General features: G+C 43.1%; 1 protein-coding gene and 1 long non-coding RNA gene across 19 annotated transcripts in view; one reads left to right on the top strand and one right to left on the bottom strand.

Annotated features, from left to right (window-relative positions):
• Nucleotides 1-23,735, bottom strand: part of MYCBP2 (MYC binding protein 2) — a 139,040-nt gene extending 115,305 nt beyond the window's left edge. For all 18 annotated transcript variants that reach the window (XM_060686538.2, XM_060686545.2, XM_087895506.1 and 15 more), the window contains exons 1-10: nucleotides 23,418-23,735; nucleotides 12,674-12,749; nucleotides 9,903-10,118; nucleotides 9,640-9,793; nucleotides 7,090-7,286; nucleotides 5,329-5,571; nucleotides 4,988-5,059; nucleotides 3,941-4,037; nucleotides 3,271-3,344; nucleotides 773-911 (exon numbers count right to left, since the gene is read on the bottom strand). In XM_060686538.2, the coding sequence (XP_060542521.2) occupies nucleotides 773-911; nucleotides 3,271-3,344; nucleotides 3,941-4,037; nucleotides 4,988-5,059; nucleotides 5,329-5,571; nucleotides 7,090-7,286; nucleotides 9,640-9,793; nucleotides 9,903-10,118; nucleotides 12,674-12,749; nucleotides 23,418-23,587 (1,438 nt within the window). In that variant the 5' untranslated portion in view covers nucleotides 23,588-23,735. The remainder of the gene's footprint in view (nucleotides 1-772; nucleotides 912-3,270; nucleotides 3,345-3,940; nucleotides 4,038-4,987; nucleotides 5,060-5,328; nucleotides 5,572-7,089; nucleotides 7,287-9,639; nucleotides 9,794-9,902; nucleotides 10,119-12,673; nucleotides 12,750-23,417) is intronic.
• On the top strand, nucleotides 11,565-13,369 carry LOC117665323 (uncharacterized). Its single transcript, XR_004591312.3, has 3 exons — nucleotides 11,565-11,674; nucleotides 12,722-12,764; nucleotides 13,286-13,369. It is a non-coding gene; the product is annotated as an uncharacterized LOC117665323 (long non-coding RNA).
• Nucleotides 23,736-23,802: the final 67 nt, after the last annotated feature.

The raw sequence follows: 23,802 nt of genomic DNA, 5'->3' as shown, positions 1-23,802 counted from the left end.
ATAATCTCCTTCTGGAACTTTAATAGTTTCTGATATAGGTAGGTAGGTAGATAGGTAGGTAGGTAGGTAGATGATAGATAGATAGATAGATAGATAGATAGATAGATAGATAGATAGATAGATAGATAGATAGACAGACAGACAGACAGACAGACAGACAGACAGACAGACAGACAGACAGATGATAGTTAGATGATAGTCAGGCAGGCAGAGAGAGATAATAGATGGTAGGTAGGTAGGTAGGTAGGTAGATATAGACAGACAGACAAGAGAGAGATGACAGATTATATATATACTAAAAATTTACGTAGGAAGATACCTGGCTGAAGAAAAATACATACTTTTTAAACCTATGATAAGAGAAGAAAGCATATATATAAATATATATATGACAGATATATATATATATGATAGATGAGTTAGATGATAGGCAGGCAAGATAGATGGATAAAGAGAGAGAGAGAGGAGGGAGGGAGGGAGGGAGGGAGGGAGGGAGGGAGGGAGAGAGAGGGAGAGAGAGAGAGAGAGATTTTTAATTCCCTGGCAATCGGGGTGCATGACATCAGACTCTGGCTACCTAAGGCCACCAACCCTGCTCACTGGTGGTGCCAATCGGAAGGCTCTTCTTGGGAACAAGAAGGTCAATCAATTGTTCCCTTTTTTCCCTATCTACCGAGCAAATTACCTGCTGAGTTTGCTCACTTCTTACATTTGATTTTCAGGGATGCTCTACAAACAGGCAAAATATTGTACAGAAAAATCATTCCCTTACTAATAATGTGCAAATCTTTTTCCAGATCAAACAACGAGATCCCACACGCGTGTAAGCATTTTCTGGCAAGCTTTAGCTGAAGTTCTTGTTGTAAGGCAGGTTCTGTACTGGTTGCAAATATCCGAACTACGAAGCCGTCCTACAACACATAATATACCAGATCAATAGTCCTCCTTCTTCCACACTGTATCTCACTTAAAAAGACTTATGCAAGACAATGATTCTTTGGAGTAACATGTAAATACTTGGAAAAAACCAACACTCTTCAAAGGAATCATTTTCATATTAATTTAGACACACTCAGTGCAACGCGATGCCTAAAGTTCATGGGATAAAATAATTATAGTTCACAAATACTGTGCACACTGTATTGATGTTATGCAAAGAGCTTGCTATTGTTATAGTTCGGCTTGCATATTTGAGTTAAAAATTCCAAACTGAAAGGTACAGAGAAACAATAGTGTACCCCTGTTACTCTTTGTTTGTGAAAACAGTTTCCACTGTTTTCAGTATTTATTAACACCTCACTTTCGGGAAAGTAACCAGAGTAGCAAATATAGCAGCACTTCCAATAATCAATTGGAATACCCCTGCCTGAGCTACAGTCAAGTCAAATTGGCGCTAAATATGAGTGTACAGAATTCCCGGGAGGCCAGATTTAGTCTCTTATAGGAGCATAGCCTGTTCTGGTCCTCCAGCGGCCTGCACAGCTGGCAGCAGAGTCGGACAGTGAAGCGGCTGGGGAGGAACCTGGGCCAGTCCTGGAATCTGGGGAAGGTTCGGACAAGGGCTCTGCATCGGAGGCACAGATGGGGCCAGGGCCATCTGGGAGTTATGTGCTGACTCCGGAGCCTCTAGAGCCTGACATCAGTGAGGCAGAGGAACAGAGGGAGCCTGTTCCCAGTGCATGCATGCGCAGAGCTGCCAGAAGGCAAGAACAGTTACGACAAAAGGGACAACTTGGGAGTAGGGCTTGGAGATGATTCTCCCCTCCCATAAAACATAAAGGTGGAGCGAAGGGACATGAGCCTTTGCAGGAAGCAATTTTGTTCGTTCTGGTCGATTTAAACACCGAAGCTCTGTTTTGACTTTGTGCTCCGTTTGGCCTTGCAAAGCTAATTGGCAATTAGGTACTTGGCAGCGTTTCAAGGGAGATAAAAGCCTTATCCCGAAGACTGTGGCAGACTTCTGTTGGACTGTTTACAAACTCCTTAGGACTCATTACGGCCTGTGAATGAACATAATTCACAGCTGTCGAAATAAAAAGAGGGGTTTTGGGACTAAGCATGTGATTGTTACTGTCTCAGGAAGCCTTGGTCAGAACATAGCCACTCTAAACCAGAGGTCCCCAACCCCCAGGCCATGACCCACTACCAGGCCATAGGCCTATTTGGAACTGAGCCGTCTGAGAGGCGGGACAATGCACGCGCATAGTTCCACTCGCACAAGCAACACCCCAAAGGCTTTTCTTCTCTGTTGTGAGAGTGGAGCTGCACACACGTGCATGTCGCCCTGCCGCTCGCGCAGCCCGATTCCTCTCCCCAACCCAAGCAGGCCACAGGGCTGCTCCGAAAGCGGAGCGGTGAGAGCGAAGGCTGAGTGGGACGAGCGTGCCCTGCTCAGCTTTGCTGATTCAGCGAGGCTGCCTGCTCAGGAGTGTTTTGGCTTCGGGAGACCAGTCTCGTGCTGCTTCAGGCCTTCTGTTCCTTTGCAAAGGCTTTTGGCGTGCAGAAGCCTGAAGGAGTGCAAAACTGTGCCCCAAAGGCTTCTCTTCTCTCGAGTAAATGGAGCTGCATGCGCTCACATGTACCAGCCCATCACTCATGTGGCCTGGTTCCCCTCTCCGCGCCCCCCCAAGCCGGGCCACAAAGCTGCAAAGATTGGGGACCGCTGCTCTAAACTGCTGACACATTTGACCCCACCTTCGGCCTCCACCTGGTCGTCTCCTACATATTAGGCAGAAAGCAACGGAGCAGAGAACAAAGGGAGCAACGTTTAAATCGAAGTGTGTCAAATGTGAGTTGATATTTTGGTGCCACATGAACCAGCTCTTTAAAGTAACTTGCAACTACAATTGAAAATTAGATTCAAATCATTACCAGTATACTAGTAGTAGGCATCACTGCCTAATTTCCAAGCATGTCAACTTTTAAAACATTCTAACATTCCACAGGCAACCAAGCTAACATGATTTCAGCTGATGAAAAAATATCCATATTGTATAAATCTCAATGGCAAGGAAGCTAATGCTGCCCCTGTTTTTTTTTCTGACTGATTGCTTGGTGTAAATTATAGTTGACATAGCAACACCGTCCTACATCATTTAATTTATGCTATTCTGCATGAAATAATCTGGAAATATATTTTTCAAGCTGGCAAGAATATCTACAATAAAGACAGGGTTAAGGCTAGCTATCTGAATATTTAATATCTGCTGCCCAGCCCTTTAACCCCAAAATAAAATTTAAAAAAAAAATCAAGAGGGAATTTTAACTTACATCTCTAGAAGCTGCAATCTGATTAATGTATTCTCCATCAGTAAAAAGGATGTTTTGCCCTTCCATCTGACAGTCTGGAGAGAGAAAAAATAATTGCTAGGTCATTTCATATAAAATACTTCATTTTCCAACGCTCAACAAACAGAGATGGATTCAAAATTTGGGGGAAAATACATTGAAGACTTTCAGAAGAGAGGTCTGGTGGCAGCTATTGGAATGTATCAATTGGTGTTTACCTAAGGTTCTGAAACACTGAACCAATCCTTGATGAAGGGACAACCTGTGACTCTGTGATTTCTACTAAATTGTATCTGATGCCGTTTGTTAATCTTTAGGATAAAGATATTTCAAATCATTCAGACTAAAGCTGGAAGGGACCTTGAAGGTCTTCTAGTCCAGCCCCCTGGTCAAGCAGGAGACCCTACACCATTTCAGACAAGTGGCTGCCCAGTCTCTTCTTAAAAACCTCCAGTGATGGAGCACCCACAACTTCTGGAGGCAAGTTGTTCCACTGGTTAATTGTCCTCACTGTTAGGAACTTTCTCCTTACTTCCAGCTTGCTTCTCTCCTTGGTTAGTTTCCATCCATTGCTTCTTGTCCTATCCTCTGGTGCTTTGGAAAATAGATTTGTTAGAAAATATTGTTAGAGTCAAGACACTGTTGTGCATACCTGGCAGTGTTACTATTCCATCTTGTTCCAAAGATTCAGGATTTATCCGTATGGCCGTCCTGCTGTGATTGTTTATATCCCGATATAACAAATAGCCCTGAAAAACACCAAATCACAAACTTTCAGAATGACAATCTGAGGGACAGACCAAACGCCCTTTCACCTTTGACTGGAGTTTTCTGTTCTGCAGCTCCATTTGCCAACAGGAGGAAAAGGGACAAACATAATTGCATGCCATATTTAACGGATGACAGCATAAACTTTAAAATTATCGCCAAGAATCTCAAATCTCTTGAAAGCAACGAGTACAACGAGAACTTCATAATGACATCTGATTGACAGGATATCGGGGCTGCAAGACTGCCAGCAGCAGGAGCAGTTAAGTGTGGTAAAAATGTCTCCATGCTGTCGCTTGTGTTACCAGTTTAACCCCAACCGAGCTCCTACTTATGTTTGATCAGATTCAGCCTTCAACTTCCTCTGATGGTACGCTGGCATCTTTTCTGGCATTTCATATCCTCAAGTTATTCGGACAACCAAGGACCTTCTCTGGGATTGATCCTTAGTGACAGCAATCTGGTCTAAAAGACTTTGTCGTGAGTCCAAGGCTTCAGCTGAATCACCCATCAGATCCTCTGGAAAAACACCACGCTCCTTCTGAGATCTGTTAGATCAACTGGCCGCATTGAGAAGACTGATCTAAAACCATCTAACTTCTTATGGGAGGGCACAGCACTGATAAGCCAGCAAGGAGTCAGATAGCATTCTGTGCGTGTCCTCCACACCCAGATCACGTTTCAACTTCCCCAAATTCAAAATCTTATCTTGTGGGTGATCTTCGGTATGGTTTAAGGTTTCAGCTACTGAACTCGGGCGACAACCATGGTCACCACATTGGACCTGAACTCCTGAGCCATCCCTTACTCAACGGCACTCGGGTTCCACCATCAATTTAGGGATGGAGAACTTAGGCAGGGATGTTTTTGTGCAGCAGGCAGGCCAACACGACAGGAACAAACCTCCACAGACTTTCAATCTTTTTCTTACCTGAGCATAACCCAACCATGATTTCTTCTCTTTTCTGTTTTTGATGCGAGATGTAGAATTGTATATATGGCCCTGTAACGCAGTAAAAACTATCGTAAGTTTCTTGAAATTGCCTTTTTTTTTTTTTTCAAAACCAAAAAAGTAAAATACAAGAAAAACTGACTGGAAATCTTTCCATGATTTTTTTTTACCACCTCATCCGATTTGCTGTTCATAAAATCACATCCTCTTTTCTGTCAGCGCTGAAGTCTCAAAATGGCCTCAGTCAGGCCAGCTTCAGGGTTCAGCTTCAGGCATTTTAAAATATCTTACGTAAGCTTTTATCTCGGAGGATACATTACCCTGACAGTTCCACTGTATCCAGAGCCAATTTTGTACAATCCATCTTTGCACAATAGATACAAGAAGTAGCCGTCGCTCTGGAGGAGAGTCGGATCATCTTCATCGACTGAAATGTCCTTCAAGGACCATTTGTGCATCAGGGCGGCTTTCTTAATTCCGCTGCTGAACCAATCCTGGATCTGTATTTTGCCGACCAAAACCGCCTGCACGCTCCTCTGAAGGGAATTTAAGATAGCTGGCACCTAAGGGAGAAAAACAGCAATAACCCCAAATTATTGCTTATCGTTAGAAACTTTAAACCACCAAAAGTGAAAATGGAAAGTGGATGGGTCAGTGGGGGAGGGCAGCTGGGGGGAAGAAGCAATAGGTAACAACAGATTTTGATTCTCGTTCAAGAATCTCCCACAATGGATGAATGCTGCAGAAGTTGATAGAGTTAGTACAGCTGGCCAAACTGACTGCTTTGATTAAAGACAAAAATATAACTACTTTTGTTTCTACTTGGAAACCGCTTCTGGACTTTATGCTTGAGGTGGAGAAAAAAATGAAACTTTGATTTGAGGTTTTACCAATTAGATAGGTTTGCTGTTACAGAAATGGCTATTATGTAAAAGTTTAAAAAGTTAAGATTTGATGTTATTATTTTATTCTACTGCACCAAAGGGAGTTTCTCCTTTTCTTTCTTTTTCCCCTTTTCCCTACACTTTTCCCTTTCCCTTTTCCCTCCCCTATCTTTCCTACTATTTTCTTTTGCATTTTTGTTTCTTATAGTATTAATACATAAATAAACTAAAAATATGAAAGAGGCGAGAAAAAAATCAAAAATCAGTAGATCTCCTTGCAAAGCGACTCAATCAATACAAGAAAAAAAAAATGGTGACCTGATCATTCAAAACTATCTGCTATAACTGCAACAACCTTTTCTTTGGAATGAATTAACGTTAGATGGGTTCCTAGATTTTTCCTCCTTTCGCAAATTTTTGTTTTTAAGTTCATATATTCATTCCTAAACATGTTCCAGGTAGTCCTCCTTTAGCAACTGCAATCCGTTCCAGAGCGATGGCCAAATGAACCACTTGATTGAGAGAGAGAAAGGGGGGGGGGTGGGAGGAGAAAAAAATGCCCTCTCATTCAGATAAATTCTTTTGTGCAGAAACACCGGCCAAGAGTCTAATGTTTACTACAATTGCATTTGTGAACAATCACGAACTGAGGCAGTTGCTAAATAAGGACTATCTGTATACCAAACATTTCTTCTTCCCAGTTCGTGTGATTAAATTGGGTGAAATTTGGGATCAATGACAATCAAATGGAACACAGGTTTGGAACCTGCTTCAGGGTTGCTCAACCTCACCCCTTTTATCTCCTAGTTTCACCAAATTGCTTTACAAATGTTCTTAGTTACAAAGGAGCTGTCCTCAGCACCTGGGACTAGCTATATTTTCCTATGGCTTTAGACTAGCAGAGTTCAGCACAAAAATACTAGTAACACTTCTTAAACACCGATTTAGACTTTGGAGTTTTTTTATTCCTAATTATTTACAAACGAGATGTTAGCAAGATTTTAAAAAAGAAGTCAAATTCACGAAAATGGCAAATCCAAATAGGTCGCTGTTTTCCTTCTCTCTCTCCCTCCCTCCCTCCCTCTCTCCCTCCCTCTCTGTATTTCTGATGCAATCTTTAGAAAACTACTTGTCGCCTCCAGAATTTTTAGACTTGGAAAACACATTCGTGCACATGAATGAGGCGGAATACAAGACCTGGATGGTCTGACAAGCATGACTCCCGTTGTTGGTCAGGATAGCGGAGATGGCCTGAAGCGTCCGTCCGGTCTCTCCCCAGGCAGCCACAAGACTGAAGAGGCAAGCACAGGAAAGGGCAGTCAGCGACTGGCCGGGGCTGTCATTCATCCCAGTGCTCCGAACCGTGATTTCTAGCAGGAGCTGGAACAGGGACTCTGCAGACAGAAGAAAAGGTCACTTACACACACACACACAGTAGGGGTGATAGAAGCATGCAGCCACACAGCAACACAAGGAAAGGGATTTGCATGCTCCAATGTTGCTGTGGCCTAATATCCGTGAACGGATGGAAGGACTGAGGTTCCTTTTACAAATAATAACTTCAATATAATAATTTTAAATTGGGGTATTTTAATTTTTGGGGTTTTAAATTGGCCAAATCTATTTAATTATTTTAATTTTTAATTATTGTTGTGTCTTGTGTTTTTAAATTGGCTGTACACCGCTCTGAGTCCTTCGGGAGAAGGGCGGTATAGAAATAAAATTATTATTATTATTATTATTAAGCTACTCGTGGAGATAGGCCGCCGATAACCTCCCACCGACCAGTACGCTCCCACAGAGAGGGACTCCTCAGGGTGCCGTCAGCCAGGCAATGTCGGCTGGTGACCCCCATGGGGAGGGCCTTCTCTGTGGCAGCACCTGCCCTCTGGAACGATTTGCCCCCGGAGATAGGAAGGATATCGGATCTCCAGGCCTTTCGCCGTGCCCTAAAAACTTTTCTTTTCCATCAAGCGGGGCTGGTGTGAAACACCCCCCCCCTTTTTTTAGCTCTTTTTAGTTTTTTAGCTTTTTAAGTGTAAATTGGGTTTTAATTGGATTGTTTTAAATTGTGGGCCAAAGCTGTATAATTCTTTTAATTGATTTTAAATTTTGTATTGGTATGTTTTTTATCCTTGGCTGTGCACCACCCTGAGTCCAATAGGAGAAGGGCGGTATATAAATTGAAATAATAATAATAATAATAATAATAATAATAATAATAATAATAATAATAATAATAATAATAATAAGTAAAAGCTCCAACTAGAGGCCATTCTTCAGTCATTCCAGTCCCATCTAGAAAACCATCCACTAAGAAAGAGATGATACTCCATTGGCAATCACAGGCAGGAGATATTGCTGACCTCACATATAAGCCAGCACCTCACAGCACAGGCTGCACTGCAGTTGCTTGCTCTTTTGGTTGTGTCAAGTAGCAACTGCAACCCATGAAAAACTTTTATATACAGGTAATCCTCGACTTACAACAGTTCATTTAGTGCCCGTTCAAAGTTAAAACGGCACTGATAAAAGTGAAATGAGCGAAATGTCTATGGAGATTCTCAGTCCTCCAAGTCATGGTTGTCCCAAAGGTGATTTTTTCAAGAGGCAACTGGACTTTCTTGTTTTTTTTCTTTGAAGACGTTTCGCTTCTCATCCAAGAAGCCTCTTCAGCTCTGACTGGATGGAGCAGAATGGAAGGATTTTATACTCCTTGAAGACAGCTGGTTATTTGCGGGACACAGACAAACCTCCAACTGGCTTCAACGACTCTCTGAAAAGAATGCAAATGGCCAGCTGTCTGCAAGGAGTATAAATCCTTCCATTCCCCTCCATTCAGTCAGAGCTGAAGAAGCATCTTGGAATGAGAAGCAAAACATCTTCAAGGAAAAACCAGAAAGTCCAGTTGCCTCTTGAAAAAGCATATTTGGGATGACCTATGAGTGTTTTTCACCTTTACGACCATTCCAACATCCCCATTAGTCACATGATCAAAATTCAGACGCTTGGCAACTGGCATGTACTTAGGACGGTTGCAGGTGTCCCGGGGTCATGTGATCCCCTTTTGAGACCTTCCAACAAGCAAAGTTAACGGGGAAGCTGGATTCAACTAAACAGAGCCTTGATGGTACAGTGGTCTAAGCACCCTGTTATTAACACAGCTGCCTGCAATTACTGCTGGTTCAAATCTCACCAGGCTCAAGGTTGACTCAGCCTTCCATCCTTTCTAAGGTAGGTGAAATGAGGACCCAGTTTGTGGGGGCAATAAGCTGACTTTGTATAAAAATATACAAAAGTATGAAGGCTATTGCTTAACGCATTGTGAGCCGCCCTGAGTCTCCGGAGAAGGGCGGCATATAAATCAAATTAAAAAAAATAATAAAATAAAAAATAAACAACCGTGTTACTAATTTAACAACTGCAGTGATTCACTTAACAATTGAGTTGCAAAATGGGGCAAAGCTCCCTTAACAGCTGTCTCGCTTAGCAACAGAAATGTTGGGCTCAATTGTGGTCACAAGTCGAGGATTACCTGTATCTGTTCACAAACTGTGTTTATCCTTGCAAATAATTTGACAGAATTCTCAAAAGAGCAAAAGGCCAGGTTTGTATCAGCAAGGGGCTTTGAGAGAGGAGCTCCGGCCTCAAACAGGAATACAGTACTAAAGCCAGATAGGTTTTAGGCATGACTTAGCTAGTCACTCCCTTATCTTACTGACCTTGAGCGAATGTAGGAGACCTTACCTAGAACTTCAGGAGGTTCTGACTGGAGACCTTCTGGCTGCTGGCCTTGAAGGACATTGAGAAGAGCCTGCAAACTTCTCAGACAGAGAGACGGGTGAGAAAACCTTGTCTCTTTAATCAGTTCGAACACTTCACATAATCCAACTTCTATTATCTAAAAACAGAAAGCAGGAAGTTCCCCTTAGCCAGAAACGCTTTGGAGTTCTGTCCTGCAGAACGTTTTCCAAGACCAGAACGCCTCGGACCTGCCTGAGGTCCCTTACCTTTGGAAGCTTCACAGGAGGCTCTTTGGCTTCTTCCTCCTCATCGCTGTCCGAATCCCCGCTCTGCACCGTATTTTTGGAGGCCAAGGCCGTGGAGGTTTCCTTTTTTTGCCATTCCAAAACACAATGCCGCACGTTGCAGTACACGTTGAAAGCCGAAGGGTTGCTGTGAAGTTTGATATCTGGTATGGATACCATACTATCAAGACTTTCACTCTGATGAAACAAGAGATTTTTTTTTTTCTTGCAATCAACTGGAAAGAAATCTGCATCTTACCATTACAGAAGCATTTGTCAAAAGCTTATTCTCCTCCCTACATTAATATAACGGATAAGTTGGGCTCAATTTTCCTTTCCAATTCAAAGAAAAGCAAGAAAGCAGGAGTATTTTCAATGCCCAGGGTGGCAATGCTCAAAGTACAAATGTTCTCAACACAAAAATAATTCTTTAAAATCCAGCATTGCTCTTGGTGCGATCCAGAGGTGGCTTTCAGCAGGTTCTGACCAATTCTGGAGAACCGTTAGCGGAAATTTTGAGTAGCTCGGAGAACCGGTAAATACCACCTCTGACCGGCCCCCGCCCCTATCTATTCTGTGCCTCCCGCGTCCCAGCTGATAGGGAGGAAATGGGGATTTTGCAGTAACCTTCCCCTAGAGTGGAGTGGGAATGGAGATTTTATAGTATCCTTCCCCTGCCACGCCCATCAATCCACGCTCACCAAGCCATGCCATGCCCACCAAGCTACGCCCACAGAACTGGTAGTAAAAATATTTGAATCCCAGCACTGGTGGGATTCTGTGAGAAGTCCCTTAAACCATCAGCACAAGTAGCTCTCAAATGAAAGTGCCAGCAACTGTGCGTCATTCGGTCCACCATTCTACAAAGGGCAGAATCATCAATGATACAAGGGGTTCCCCTCTCCTGGGCCAGGTACTTGGCAAAAGGAAAAACCATTCTGAAAAATGGAACGGACGCTTCTGACCACGATCAAATCGGGTTCTAACCAAAAAATTCCCAAAATTTTTGAACAGTTTTCTCTGTTGTTCAAGGTTTTCTCTGAGTTATTAAAGGATTTTAATATTACCCTGTGAGTTCTATGGCATAATTAACTATTTTTGTGCTTAAAAATCTTTTTAAAAAATATTTTAGGGGTCTGGAACAGATTGATCGTATTTACATACAACCCAATGGGGAAATTAGGTTTGGGTCATGACCAAATCGGGTTGCGACCAAAGTTATGGAACGAATTATGGCCGTGACCAGAGATTCTACTGTATGTAGTAAAGAAGATTTTTTTAAAAAGTCACATTTGGGTATTTTTATTTAAATCAGGAGGCAACAACTATCGTTCTCAGCCTAGTAAATGTCATCCTAGCTTGTCCCAGGGGTTATCTACTCGGACCCTCACCCCTTTCTGAGCATAAATGGCCACACAGCACTCCTTTTAATGGATTATTTAATGTCTCCACTCCTTGAAAGGGAGAATACCTCCACTCTTCTCCTGCTCCCCAACAGACTTCATCACATTCAGACTCAGTTCCAGAACACTTGGAATCAGCCTGCCTTGACCTTGTGGATTGTATCACACATTCTAGGATGAAACTCTTGGAACATTAGAAGCGTGGGAGATTCTTCAGGGGGGGCCTCTAAGCACATTTAGGAGCTCTGGCGGCACAGTGGTTAGAAGGCAGTATTGCAGGCAAACTCTGTCCATAGACTGGAGTTCGATCCTGACTGGCGCAAGATTGACTCGTCCTTCCATCCTTCCGAGGTCGGTAAAATGAGGACTCAAGATTGTTGGGGGCAAAAGCTGACTCTGTAGACCACTTAGACGGGGCTGCAAAGTACTATGGAGCGGTATACTTGTGAACTCTCAAGTTTCCTCTTTCTCTATGGAAAGTGATTAATGTGTGTGTGGGGGGGGTAGTGATAGGTAGGTAGATAGGTAGGTAGGTAGGTAGGTAGGTAGGTAGGTAGATAGGAAGGAAGGAAGGAAGGAAGGAAGGAAGGAAGGAAGGAAGGAAGGAAGGAAGGAAGGAAGGAAGGAAAGGTTTACAGCATGTGTATATGTGTGTTATTTATGTATATGGGTTGATATATACTTTCTTTTGAAAGCAGGCAACAGAATTTCATGTTTAATGTGTGTCTGTGTGCTCACAGTAAAAAATGACAATAAAGGTCATGCCATGCCATGCCATGCCATGCCATGCTATGCCATGCCATGCCATGCCATCCCATCTTATCCCATCCCATCCCATCCCATCTATATTAGTCTAAGTGCTATTGCTGGTGAGGGTCCCAAGAAACTGCTACTTTCAAAAAGATTTTTAAAAACTCTCAAGATTCTGTGAGGTACTGTAGGGACCTCAAACTCTTGTGAGGATCAGTGTTTCTTTGATGTTTCAGTCTTTTTTTCTCTCTGCCCACTCCCTCTCAAGTGTATTTGTGATTACGATATCTCCGCTATTAAATATGTAACTTGTATTTTCACTTTCAGATGTTTTAAATGCCAAAGAGGGGGAGATCCACAGGGAGCACAAAGGCCATAGGCAAGAGGCTGTTACCCTTTCAGGAATCACATGTTATCTATAAATCTTTATGATTCACATAAAGGAAAAAATTGGGAACTGCTACATTAGGAATTACATAATTCTAACGTGAAGTGTAGCAAATACTGTTAATTCGGATTTTGTCAAATGATTAATATTCTTTTTAATTCCTTCCTGAAATATGAATAGGAAAAAAACAAAGAGAAAACAAAAGAATGTACCTTGTTCCGTGCTCTCATTTTCAATTTACTTTTCTGCTTCCGTTTTAGCTTTTTCTTGCTCAGAAGTTTTTTACACCTGTTAAAAAAAAAGGTAAATACACATTATTTCAGTTGAAAAGCATCACACAAGATTTACACATTGGATTTAATGGCCTCCAGAGTCCACTGTTGTCACGAACCAAATTTAAAGCTCTCCATCTCCAACCGATTCCTAAATCCAGGGCCCAATTCACATATACCTTAATTCTTCCATAACAAAGCAAGGAGTCTGATCCAGGATTCTATGATACAGTCATTTTTTCCCCTATATCCCTGGGAGTATGATTAGATCCCTTATGCCCTTGGCCTTTTCTCCAGAGATAATCGCCTTGACATTGTACTGTACGCTAAAATAAAATTACCTCTGCCTCACGTCACCATTCTGGAAAGTTGATGGCCTTCAGCAGATTAAATCCATTTGTTGAAAGTTTCTTAGGATTTCATTTTTGGCATCCTTGAGAAATCATACAATGATGGTAACCCAGAATGCTGATTTAAAGGCGCTTATCTCTGTTTGCTTGTTGATGGAAGTCTAAAGAAGTGTGCAGTCTCCTCTAATATATTTTTTTTCAGATGGTGCAAAGATCTTTTGCCACTGTACTTTAGAAAACTTGTGTTTCACCTCTTAGCAGATCCTAAACCCATCCAGAAATATCATGAAATGCTCACAACTACTGCACTTTCAATGGACACAAGAACTGTACAGTAAGTGTAGCATACAACTTCCCACTGTTGAGACCTCATAAGCAGAATCATAGCCACTTCATTCCCTTATATGTTACTGTTTCCCTCTAACATTAGGTCTTAACCAGCTCAGTGTTTTAACAACCACAAATTCAGCATTTTGGAATCTTAGCTGGCTGTTTTATAAGAATAAATTGTATTTATTTATCATTTAGGTAACTCTGCATTTTTATACTTTTATAACCTTGAATTTACTTTTGTATTTTTAAAAATTCATTTTTGTTTTGTTTGTTTGTTTGCAATTTGCTGTGCTTCATCTCTTATTGTTTTTTCTTCCTTCTTTAACTCCTATCATTAAACCGCACTTAACTCTGATTAGTCACTATAGTACAAACATCAAGTTTTATCCTGGTCTGGCCAACTTTTTGAAATTGAATTTGTCTGAAATGGTATAGATTCTCCTAATTGATGTACCATGAATACTGAGTTATGTCCCATCTCTAAAACACCTTGTACCTTTTTATGTTTGTGCCTTAACAGATGGTATTGGCTTAGCATAAGCATTTTGTTAATGAATTTCAAATCCCTAGTTTGTGGCCCAAAAATGTCTCTAAAGCAGGCATCCTCAAACTACGGCCCATGGGCCAGATACGGCCTGCCAATGCAAAGTATCCGGCCCGCGGAGTGGTGTGATTAAGCCCCATCCCTTGCCGCGGGCCGTATCTTCCAGCAAGCCAGCTGGAAGGCCAGCTGAGGGGTGATCTCGCTGGTGCAGCCTCGAAAAGCAGCTCTGGGCTTGTAAAGTACTGCTTTAAATTAAAAGTCTTTGAAAACAATTTAAACAGGAGCTTAGGAAGGAGGAAGGCAAAAAACTGGACTGTTAAATTGGCCACGACCACCCAGTCATTTGACCACCTAGCTACGCCCACCCAGTCACATGACTACCTAGCCATGCCCACTCAGCCAATCCGCTCCTCCTCCAGTAATCTGAATCGACCCTGTTTAAAAAGTTTGAGGATCCCTGCTTTAAAGCATCTCTTATCTTAAATTGTCCCCATACGGAGAAACCTGAATACATGGAATCCAGTTTTCTTCTTCCCAAAGAACTTCCCTTCTGGAGCCCATTTATAGGAAGGCAGAACCATGAAAAACCAAGGTCTGGCTTTATAATGCCACCAAGGATCCTTAGGAAGGTGGGTTTATCCCCCAACAATGTTATCTTTGTGTCTAGATCCAGGCCAAGATGGAATTGGTGTTTTATTGAGCACAGCCAACAGTCCATCTTCCCAAAGAGGCTGGCTTTCACTTAACCTCACCTTCCAGAAAACTAACTTCAAGTTCATGAATTCAGAAGAAGGGACCAAGTGTCCTTCTGGAGGTCTATGGATATTCTCAGTCATCCGGAGCTGAAGAAGCTTCATGGATGAGAAGTGAAATGTCTTCAAAGAAAAACCAGAAAGTCCAGTTGCCTCTTGAAAAAGCACCTTTGGGATTGTCCTTCTGGAGCTTATCTGGTAAGAAATTCCCCTCCCAAGGGCCACTGCTTTCATCAGAGAGGCTCTAACAGTAACAGAATTGGAAGGTACCTTGGAGGTCATTTAGTCCAACCCTCTGCTCATGCAGGAGACTTGTACTAGGGATTCGAACCGCTGAACTGCCGACCTTTCTGATTGACAAGCTCAGTGTCTTAGCCACTGAGCTACCTAGTCAGGCTCTGTTTGAATAGAGTTAGAGTAGAGTAGAGTAGAGTAGAGTAGAGTAGAGTAGAGTAGAGTAGAGTAGAATAGAATAGAATAGAATAGAATAGAATAGAATAGAATAGAATAGAATAGAATAGAATAGAATAGAATAGAATAGAATAGAATAGAATAGAATAGAATAACAGAGTTGGAAGGGACCTTGGAGGTCTTCTAGTCCAACCCCCTGCTTAGGCAGGAAACCCTACACCACTTCAGACAAATGGTCATCCAACATCTTCTTAAAAACTTCCAGTATTGGAGCATTCACAACTTCTGGAGGCAAGTTGTTCCTCTGATTAATTGTTCTAACTGTTTGCTTCATCATGCCTTTTGTCATGTTATTAGGAGACTTTCAACCATCAACTAAATCCATTTTCCAGTTTTCCAACAATAGTGTCTGCACCGAACTGACGGAAACGCGCATAACCACTCAAAGGCAGCCGAGACAGACAATACCCTCAACTCTTAGTGTTACCGGGTTGTCAATAGGTCGACTATTTTCAAAGCGAGAGGAAAAATAAAAGTCCAATCGGCGAATTATATAAAAGAAAATGGATGGAAAAATGGTTGGTGAAAGAAGAAGAAAAAATGAGGAAAAAAAATAATACTCAATCCTACAGGAAATCAACCCTGAACTGTTCTCTGAAAGAGAGATACTGAAGCCGAAGCTCAAATACTTTGGCCACCAAAAGAGGACTCGCTGGAGAAGAGCCTGAGGTTGGGAAAGATGGAAGGCAAAAGGAGAAGGGGAGGACAGAGGATGGGACGGTTAGAGAGGGTTATCAACTCAATGGACATGAATTTGGACAAACTCCGGGAGGCAGGAGAGGACAGGAAGGCCTGGAATGTTGTGGTCCACAAAAGGCTGTGAAGAGTCAGAGTCACAACTTACCGTGTTTTCCCGAAAATAAGACCCTGTCTTATATTTTTTTCAACCCTGAAATAAGCGCTTGGCCTTATTGCTATGAGCTCAAAAGCCTGATTGGGCTTATTATCAGGGGATGTCTTATTTTGGGGAAAACAGGGTAGCTACTGAGCAGCAACAACAATTATGCATACCAGGTAGAGGAGATTTTTCCTGTGCTAGATAATGTTAGATGAAGGGAAACACTTTCACAATACCTGTTTACCCAGACCCACTTTAACTCAGTTATAGCCATTCACATTTTTATTATAAAAAAAAAAAAAAATCCAATCAGGCTAACCAGCATTCTTGCAAATATAGGTGATTCTGAGGGGGCCTGAGGCAAGTATTCAGTTTTCATTTTTTTTTAAAAAAGTGAAAGGATTGAAAGGATACCTTGCCTTAAGGCAACGCAACAGGAGCAGTTCTTTCTTTCAGAGGGTATAGGAAGATGCTAGTGAGAGCCGTTGCTGCTATTTGCAGAAGGCATCCAGAAGATGAGCTGGGACAATCTCTGGTTCCTTCTTGCTCTACAGACGTGCTAAAAACGTGATGTGGGGTGGGTGGGTGGGACAAGCAGAGAGATTGTATTTTAAGGATTACCCCTCTCAGGGCAGGATCTAGTTATTCCCTTTCCTTTGGGAAGTATAAAGGGGCGGGGGTGGGGACGACAAAAGGATGCTCTGGATAATTCACCAAGTTGCCCACTGAAAGTCTCTGCTCTTAACAAAGGCTCTGTTTCTATCGATATATATTTTTTTACCGTGTTTCCCTGAAAATAAGACCCTGTCTTATATTTTTTTTGAACTCTGAAATAAGCACTTGGCCTTATTGCCATGCGCTCAAAAGCCCGATTGGGCTTATTATCAGGGGATGTCTTATTTTGGGGAAAACAGGGTACAAACACAGCTTAAATGGCCAGGTGCAATTTGCACATCCATTTGGTCAGCCTTCCTGGGTAAACCAGACAAGAAATGCAAATAATTTGGTGAGATAAATCTACTTCATTAGCAGAATCTTCACAAGTCTGGAAGTATAAACTTTCTGCCGCCATTTTTAAGATCAATCAGGGCAAGTCCTTCCTAGGTTTCTTTCCTTCGACTGTTAAGGTACTGGGGGTTCCCCCCTCCTCCCCTTGTCTGATCACTTCCTCTCTTCTCTTAAAAGAGGACCTGACCTGGGGCACTCACATTTCAGCACTGGTCAAAAGGGCCCAGCAGAGATTATACTACCTGAGACTTCTCAGGAAACAACTGAATGAAAAACTGCTGATGACCTTCTACCACTGCACCAGAGAGTATTTTAACTTACTGCACCTGTGTATGATTTGCCAGTTGCACAGTGGCAGACAGGACAGCGCTCCAGAGGGTCAACAAGTGCTGCAGAGGGTCAACATCATTGCCCAGAGGATCATTGGTTGTCCTCTCCCCTCTTTGGAAGAGCTTTATGGCTCCCGCTGCCTTAAGAAAGTTCAAAACATTCTTAAAGATCCATCTCATCCTGGGCACCCTTTTTTGAACTATTACCATCTGGCAGACGGTACAGGATAATAAAAACAAAGATTAATAGGCTGAAAAACAGTTCTATCCCAGGGCCATAATCATATTGAATTCTACGGTATAGTGCAATATCGGGTTTTCAATTTCAATTATATAGAATGTAAAGGATGCATGTTTGTGTTTTTATTTTTATAGTTATAATGTACCCTGAAGATGGCATTTAATTTCGTTGTACCATGTGCAATGACAATAAACTAAACTCTCTTCTCCTGTCCCTCAAGGTCATTCTTACATCACAAAAACCGTTTCAGATTTTTCAAACCTTCAGATGAATTAAGGAAGAGGGAAACTGAAGTGGCGGAAGGCAGCTGAAGTTGTTCTTTTTTAAAAAAAAATAAATCTGAAGGATGGGTTGCAAATTCCTCTAAGAGAGTATCTTCAAAACAGCCTGATGCTGGCTGGGGGAGAATCCATGGTCCACAGCTGAGCTAAATGGCACTTCTGTTATGAGCCTGCTAGGGTGGCAGAAAACACCCTTCTGTGCAAAACTCACAAAAGACCCTGGAGATTAAGTCACACTTAGCTCATGCTATAGAGATGCCTTCTGCTTAAAACTGTAGAAACACTTCCTGAATAGGTTTAAAAGCTATTCAGGAAATAGAAAGTTAGAAAATAGGAGGGGAGGGAGGAATATTATGCAGGTTTGCTGCCTTGGGTGAATTTCTAAAAGTGGGATAAAAATTTAATAAATAATAAACTCCCTGTGCCATCTTTTCCATGAATTTCATTCTCCTGACAACTTCTGAAGCCGCCAGAGGTCTCCTCAGAAACCTCAAGGACCAGAACCTTGTTAGAAATCAAAAGGAAGGGACAGCCCTCTTTGCCAGGGAAAATACTTTACATTCATTTCCCATCTTTAATAGGCAGGTGCCATGGGAGAGGAGAGTTCACACCCCATCTTCACAATTCATATTATAAATAAGCATTTCAGCAATTCCTTTAGAACTTTGTCATTCCAATTTCCAATTCAGGAAAACATTGCCTTTTCTACCCACTGTTCTTATTCTTTCTTTCTGATATTGAAGAAGCCCTGGTGACTTCCTTGGGAGTACAGGCCAGAGAGCCACTCTGCTCAAATCCACAGCCAGCCATAGAGCTCAGCTGGTGGACTACCAGAGCTCTTTCTCACCAGTGAGATGCTAAAACAGTAGCAAGGGGAAAGCAAGGAGGACAGTCTCTGCAGGCTCTTAAGAGGAAAGGCAGGAGACAAATATTCAAAAATGGATAAACAGCCAGTTCTCTTTCACAGCTATAAAGAAGAGATCTCTCAGTGCTAATTTATGCAGGGAGCATTCCCCAAATCAGAAGTTTCTTAACTCACAGAAGGTAACAAGAGATGAGGCAAAAGATATTTCTCTTTCCTTCTTTTTTTAAAAAAAATATTTTATTAAGTTTATGAAATACATTAAATATCATTTCTATTTACATCGGAAGTGCAGTGTTTATACATATATACATATACACAAGATATGCACCTGGTATTTCTTAAGCTACTTATTCCTTTTATTAGGCAAATCTTTTTCTCCTTTTTTTTATATTATCGTTCATCCATTCATACCACCTTCCCCAAACAGTATAGTAATCTGAGTTTTCATCCTCATTTATTTCATGTGTTAGTTTGCTCATCTCTGCGCACTCCAGTATTTTCCTAATTATATGTTCTTCTGTTGGCAGATCTTTCTCTTTCCAGTATTGTGCGTATGCCAGTCTAGCAGCAGTGGTGATATGTATAATTAAATAAATCTTTTTCTTTCCATAATTCCTCTTTACTATTCCCCGGAGAAATATTTCAGGTGTCAATTCAATTTCCTTCTTTTCTTATCTGGTTCTAACTGTGTGTGGGATGAAGAATGTACATTTCATGTCATTTAACATGACAGTGTTTGTCCCTTATTAGCAATCACAATGATGTAAACCATTAAAATGCTCTGTTCTATATTTAAACAAAGCACCTCTGTAAATTCTTCTACTTGCATAAATTTTTACTAAAAAGAATTCCTTCCAAAGAACACACCGATAAAGTCTATAGAAGTAATTTTCAAAATTATATATCGAGGGGGAGGGGGTTGATTAAAGCCCAGATAACTATACTTGTTAGCTCTTTATAGACTCAGCCATCCCAAATGAAACCAGAACATATGGAAATATCTATAGTACTAGTAATATTTAGGTTCAATATTTCCTTATAAAACAATTCACTGCATTGAGATATGTGTAACTAGTCTTTCAGAAGCATTTTTAAAATGGATTGGGAGTAAAATCTGGATAGTTTAAAATCTGGATTATTGAATACGTATTGTTTCTTAAATTAATTGTATGCCTGTATTCATTCATTATAACTTTAAGATGTTAGAAGATTCCCCCACCCCCACCCCTGTAATAGAGCAGTTCCTGTGGAAGAGAAATTGATGCTAAGCGTAAACCCAGGTGGGCCTGCCATAAACTAGTCCCTGAAATTATTCTGCAATATACATGTATATTATTTACAAAGCATGCTTCTTAAAAAGCTAAATCTGATAGAAATAGATCTGCAATCAGATGCTGCAACCCCTCGTGTTCTTACTTGGGAACATCCCTGAATTTAGTGAGGCTCACTTTGCATAAATTATGCTTAGAATTGCTGTAAAGAAAGGCCAGTATATCTTTTATTTGAAATAGATAGGGTCAACTTGAGTGTAATTGACTTCTCAGAGCCAGGAAAAGAGAATACAAAATATCACAGGACCAGAATATCTGCATGAATATTCCTTCTAGAAGTGGGACATGAGTGGCAAGGGGCCCCAAGAAGATCAAAGATGTCCTACCTTAATACTTTCATGGATAAAGGAAGTACCAAGATATATATAAAATGCACAGAAATCCTGTCTCCAAAATCCCATACTGATTCCCTACTTTTTTTCTACACATCTGTTCAACAAGACTGTGAGACTAAATTATTGGATGTGAAGGATGAACATCAATTCTGAATGAAAGATATCAAATATCAAGTAGAAAATACTTCGCCCAATGTCACTTACAAGTTAAAATGCTGCCCTGCTCCCTTTTCTACAATGTGGGTGAGGTCATTGATAACCCAGAAGACAAAATACAGTCACCTCCGAGAAATGTTTACACTTTAATTGCTTAGATCCTTACAAAAAAAAAGACTCCATTAACATAATTACAAATGGTTTGAATTACTTTGATCAGCAAATCTCTCAGAATTTACAACCATATATACTTCAAGCAGCCAATGCATATTATTTATTTGTTGCCCTTACAGGTCATCAACTCTCATAAATTCACAATAGCATACAGAAGTCCATCATCAAACAGCCACTCAAAACCACTTTAAAGATCTCTCTAAAGTAATTGTGATTAAAATATGCTAATTCTCCATGATATGTTGCTGGTCCCAGCATCTGAAGATATCTGTCTTCAACATTTGAAGAAAAAAAAAATTCATCACTGCCTTTTTACTAATCGATAAATCATAGTAGGAGAATTTTTCAACCGAATAACAAAGTAAAAACGTTTTCAAGTAAGCATCTTTTGAAACATAATAAAAAGTAATTGCTGACAAATGCAAAATGATTCTAAAGAAAATCAAGTTAAGAAAGCACCCACGTTTCTGCACTAACAAACAACTGGTATATTAATCCTTTAGGCATACATTTTATATGGTTTTGCAATTTTAGATTATGATATATATTTATTTATTTTATTCCATTTGGATGGCTTGCCACTCATCATCATCATTCATAACATAATCCACTTGCCATACTAAACCCCTCAATATGATGACACAGCTAATTTGGGAGCATGCAACTTAGCCAGACAAATAATGCCTCTCTTGCATATCTTCATCATGTAAACAGACAAGTCAAGGTGCAATGCTATTCCCCCAAGCTTAAATCATAAGCACGAAATGGCTACTAAGAGTCTGAATAGTAAGCTCCTAGCAGAGGGGAAAAAAAGAAAGAAAGAAATCGCATCAGGATGACGCTATCACCTTTTCTTTGTGCAGCAGTCAAAATTTAAAGAACGAAGCTTACTACTTTCGACAACTCAGCTATCGCATCTATTCCGCAGAAGAGGACATCGTAAAGTAATAGTAGAGAGAGCAAGAGCAATTAGGGGTCCTTGGTGCTCTCTGAACTTGGTTTTTTTCTTGCAGCTGTTTCCTTACACAAATTAGGTAACCTCATCAGTGCTACAGAGCAATTCACAAGAACGTCCCCGTACATTTATCCACCTGCCTTTCCATCCCAATTCAAAATGTGGTCGGTAAATAGGACAGCAAAGGTGTTCCCCACAGAAACTATAAACCTACCCAGGAAAGGCAAGAGCTTGGGATACCCAAACAGCACCTCAACGGAGGGAGGGGAATAGGAATGAGATGCAGCAGCAGCAGCGCAGGTGAAGAGACAGCTGCGTAATTCTCGCAGGATAGTCTCAGATGGGCCAAGAAAAGCTCATAGAGATGCCAACTTGCTGCCCTTGGCCTTCTCCTACCTCTACCACCACTGAGGGATGCTCCTCTCTGCCCCGGATGCCCATAAGAAAAAGAAGGAGGCCGAAAACAGGGGAGGGAGAGGAGAGGAGAGAAGGGGTGGGAGGCTGAGGGGTTGGAGGGGGTGAGGAGGAGGAGGTGGAGGGAGAGGAGAAAGGGAGGAGGAGGAGAAGGAGGGGAAGGGGAGGAAGAGAAGGAGGAGGAGTGGGAGAGGGAGGACAGGAAAGGAGGGGAGGAAGAAGGGAGGTCAAGAGGGGAGAAAAGGGTAAAAAGAGAGGGAGGGGGAGAAGAGGAAAGGAGGGGACGGTAGGGAGAGGAGAGAAGGGGTGGGAGGCTGAGGGGTTGGAGGGAGTAAGGAGGAGGAGGAGGTGGAGGGGAGAGGAGGAGAAAGGGAGAAGGGGGAGAAGGAGGGGAAGGGAGGAAGAGAAAGAGGAGGAGGGGGAGAGGGAGGAGAGGAAAGAAGGGGAGGAGAAGGGGAGGGCAGGAGGGGGAAAAGGGGGAAAAAGAGAGGGAGGGGGAGGAGAGGAAAGGAGGGGAGGGGATCAGGAGAGAAGGACAGAAGGGAGAGAAGGAGGGGAGGACAGGAGAGGAGAAGGGGGAGAAGGAGGGGAGGGGGAGGAAGAGAAAGAGGAGGGGGAGGAAAGGAGGGGAGGGGGAGGAGAGAAAAGGAGGGGAGGGCAGGAGGGGAGAAGGAGGGCAGGAGAGGAGAGGAGAAGGGGGAGAAGGAGGAAGAGAAAGAGGAGGGGGAGGAAAGGAGGGGAGGGGGAGGAGAGAAAAGGAGGGGAGGGCAGGAGGGGAGGAGGAGGGCAGGAGAGGAAAGGAGAAGGGGGAGAAGGAGGGGAGGGGGAGGAAGAGAAAGAAGAGGGGGAGGAAAGGAGGGGAGGAGGAGAGAAGGGCGAGAAAGAGGGAGAGGGGAGGAGAGGAAAGGAGGGGAGGAAGAGAAAGAGGAGAAGGTGGAGGGGGGGAGGAGGGGGGAGAAGCAGAGGAGGGGGAGGACGTGGAGGGGGAGGGGTCGTCAGAGGCCTTTCTATCCCAGGGCAATTCGGCCCCACGTGGAAGACCTGCGACCCCGTAGAAGGCAAAAAACAGCCCGGTCAGGGAGGCCTCAGCCTCAGCCGCGGCGGCCATCCTCGGGGAGCGTCTCCATGGGGCGTGCCGGCCAAAAGAACCCCTTTCCCCGGCAGACGCTTCTCGGGCTGCACGGCTGGCACCGGGACCCTGGGAGCCACCGGGTGGCGAGGCGAGGCGGGGCAGCCCAACGGCGCTTCCTTCGCCCGGCTCCTCTCCCTCTCCCTCTCTCTCCCGTCCCGACCACCCTCAGCCTTACCTGCCGGCCAGGTGCGCGGCCTGCTCTCGCTCGCTCAGCGCCGCCGCGGTGTAGATGCGCCGGTAGCGTTCCGCCAGCGCCGCGCCCGACAGCAGCAGCAGTTGCTCGCGGCCCGGAGGCCCTGACGCCGCCGCCGCAGCGGCAGCGGCCGCGCCTTCTCCGGGACCCATGGCCGCTTTCGCTCAGGCGCTCCGCCCGGCCCGGCCCGGCCCGGCCCCCGTCTTCGCTCGGCCACCGCCCGGAAGGCCCCGCGCCGGCGGCGATGACAGGCAGCCGCGGCCCGTCAGCGGGGGGAGGAGTCGGCGGCTCTGCGGCTGCGCGGGGAGGGCGCCTTCCCGACCACGTGACCTCCGGTGGGCGGGGCGCGGCGGTTGCCATGGCTGCC

The sequence above is a fragment of the Pantherophis guttatus genome, chromosome 5 (assembly GCF_059756535.1).
Source record: "Pantherophis guttatus breed Tessera chromosome 5, ASM5975653v1, whole genome shotgun sequence".
Classification (NCBI taxonomy): Eukaryota; Metazoa; Chordata; class Lepidosauria; order Squamata; family Colubridae; genus Pantherophis; species Pantherophis guttatus.
Note: the sequence above shows the minus strand (reverse complement) of the source record. Positions and strands in the feature narration are given on the sequence as shown.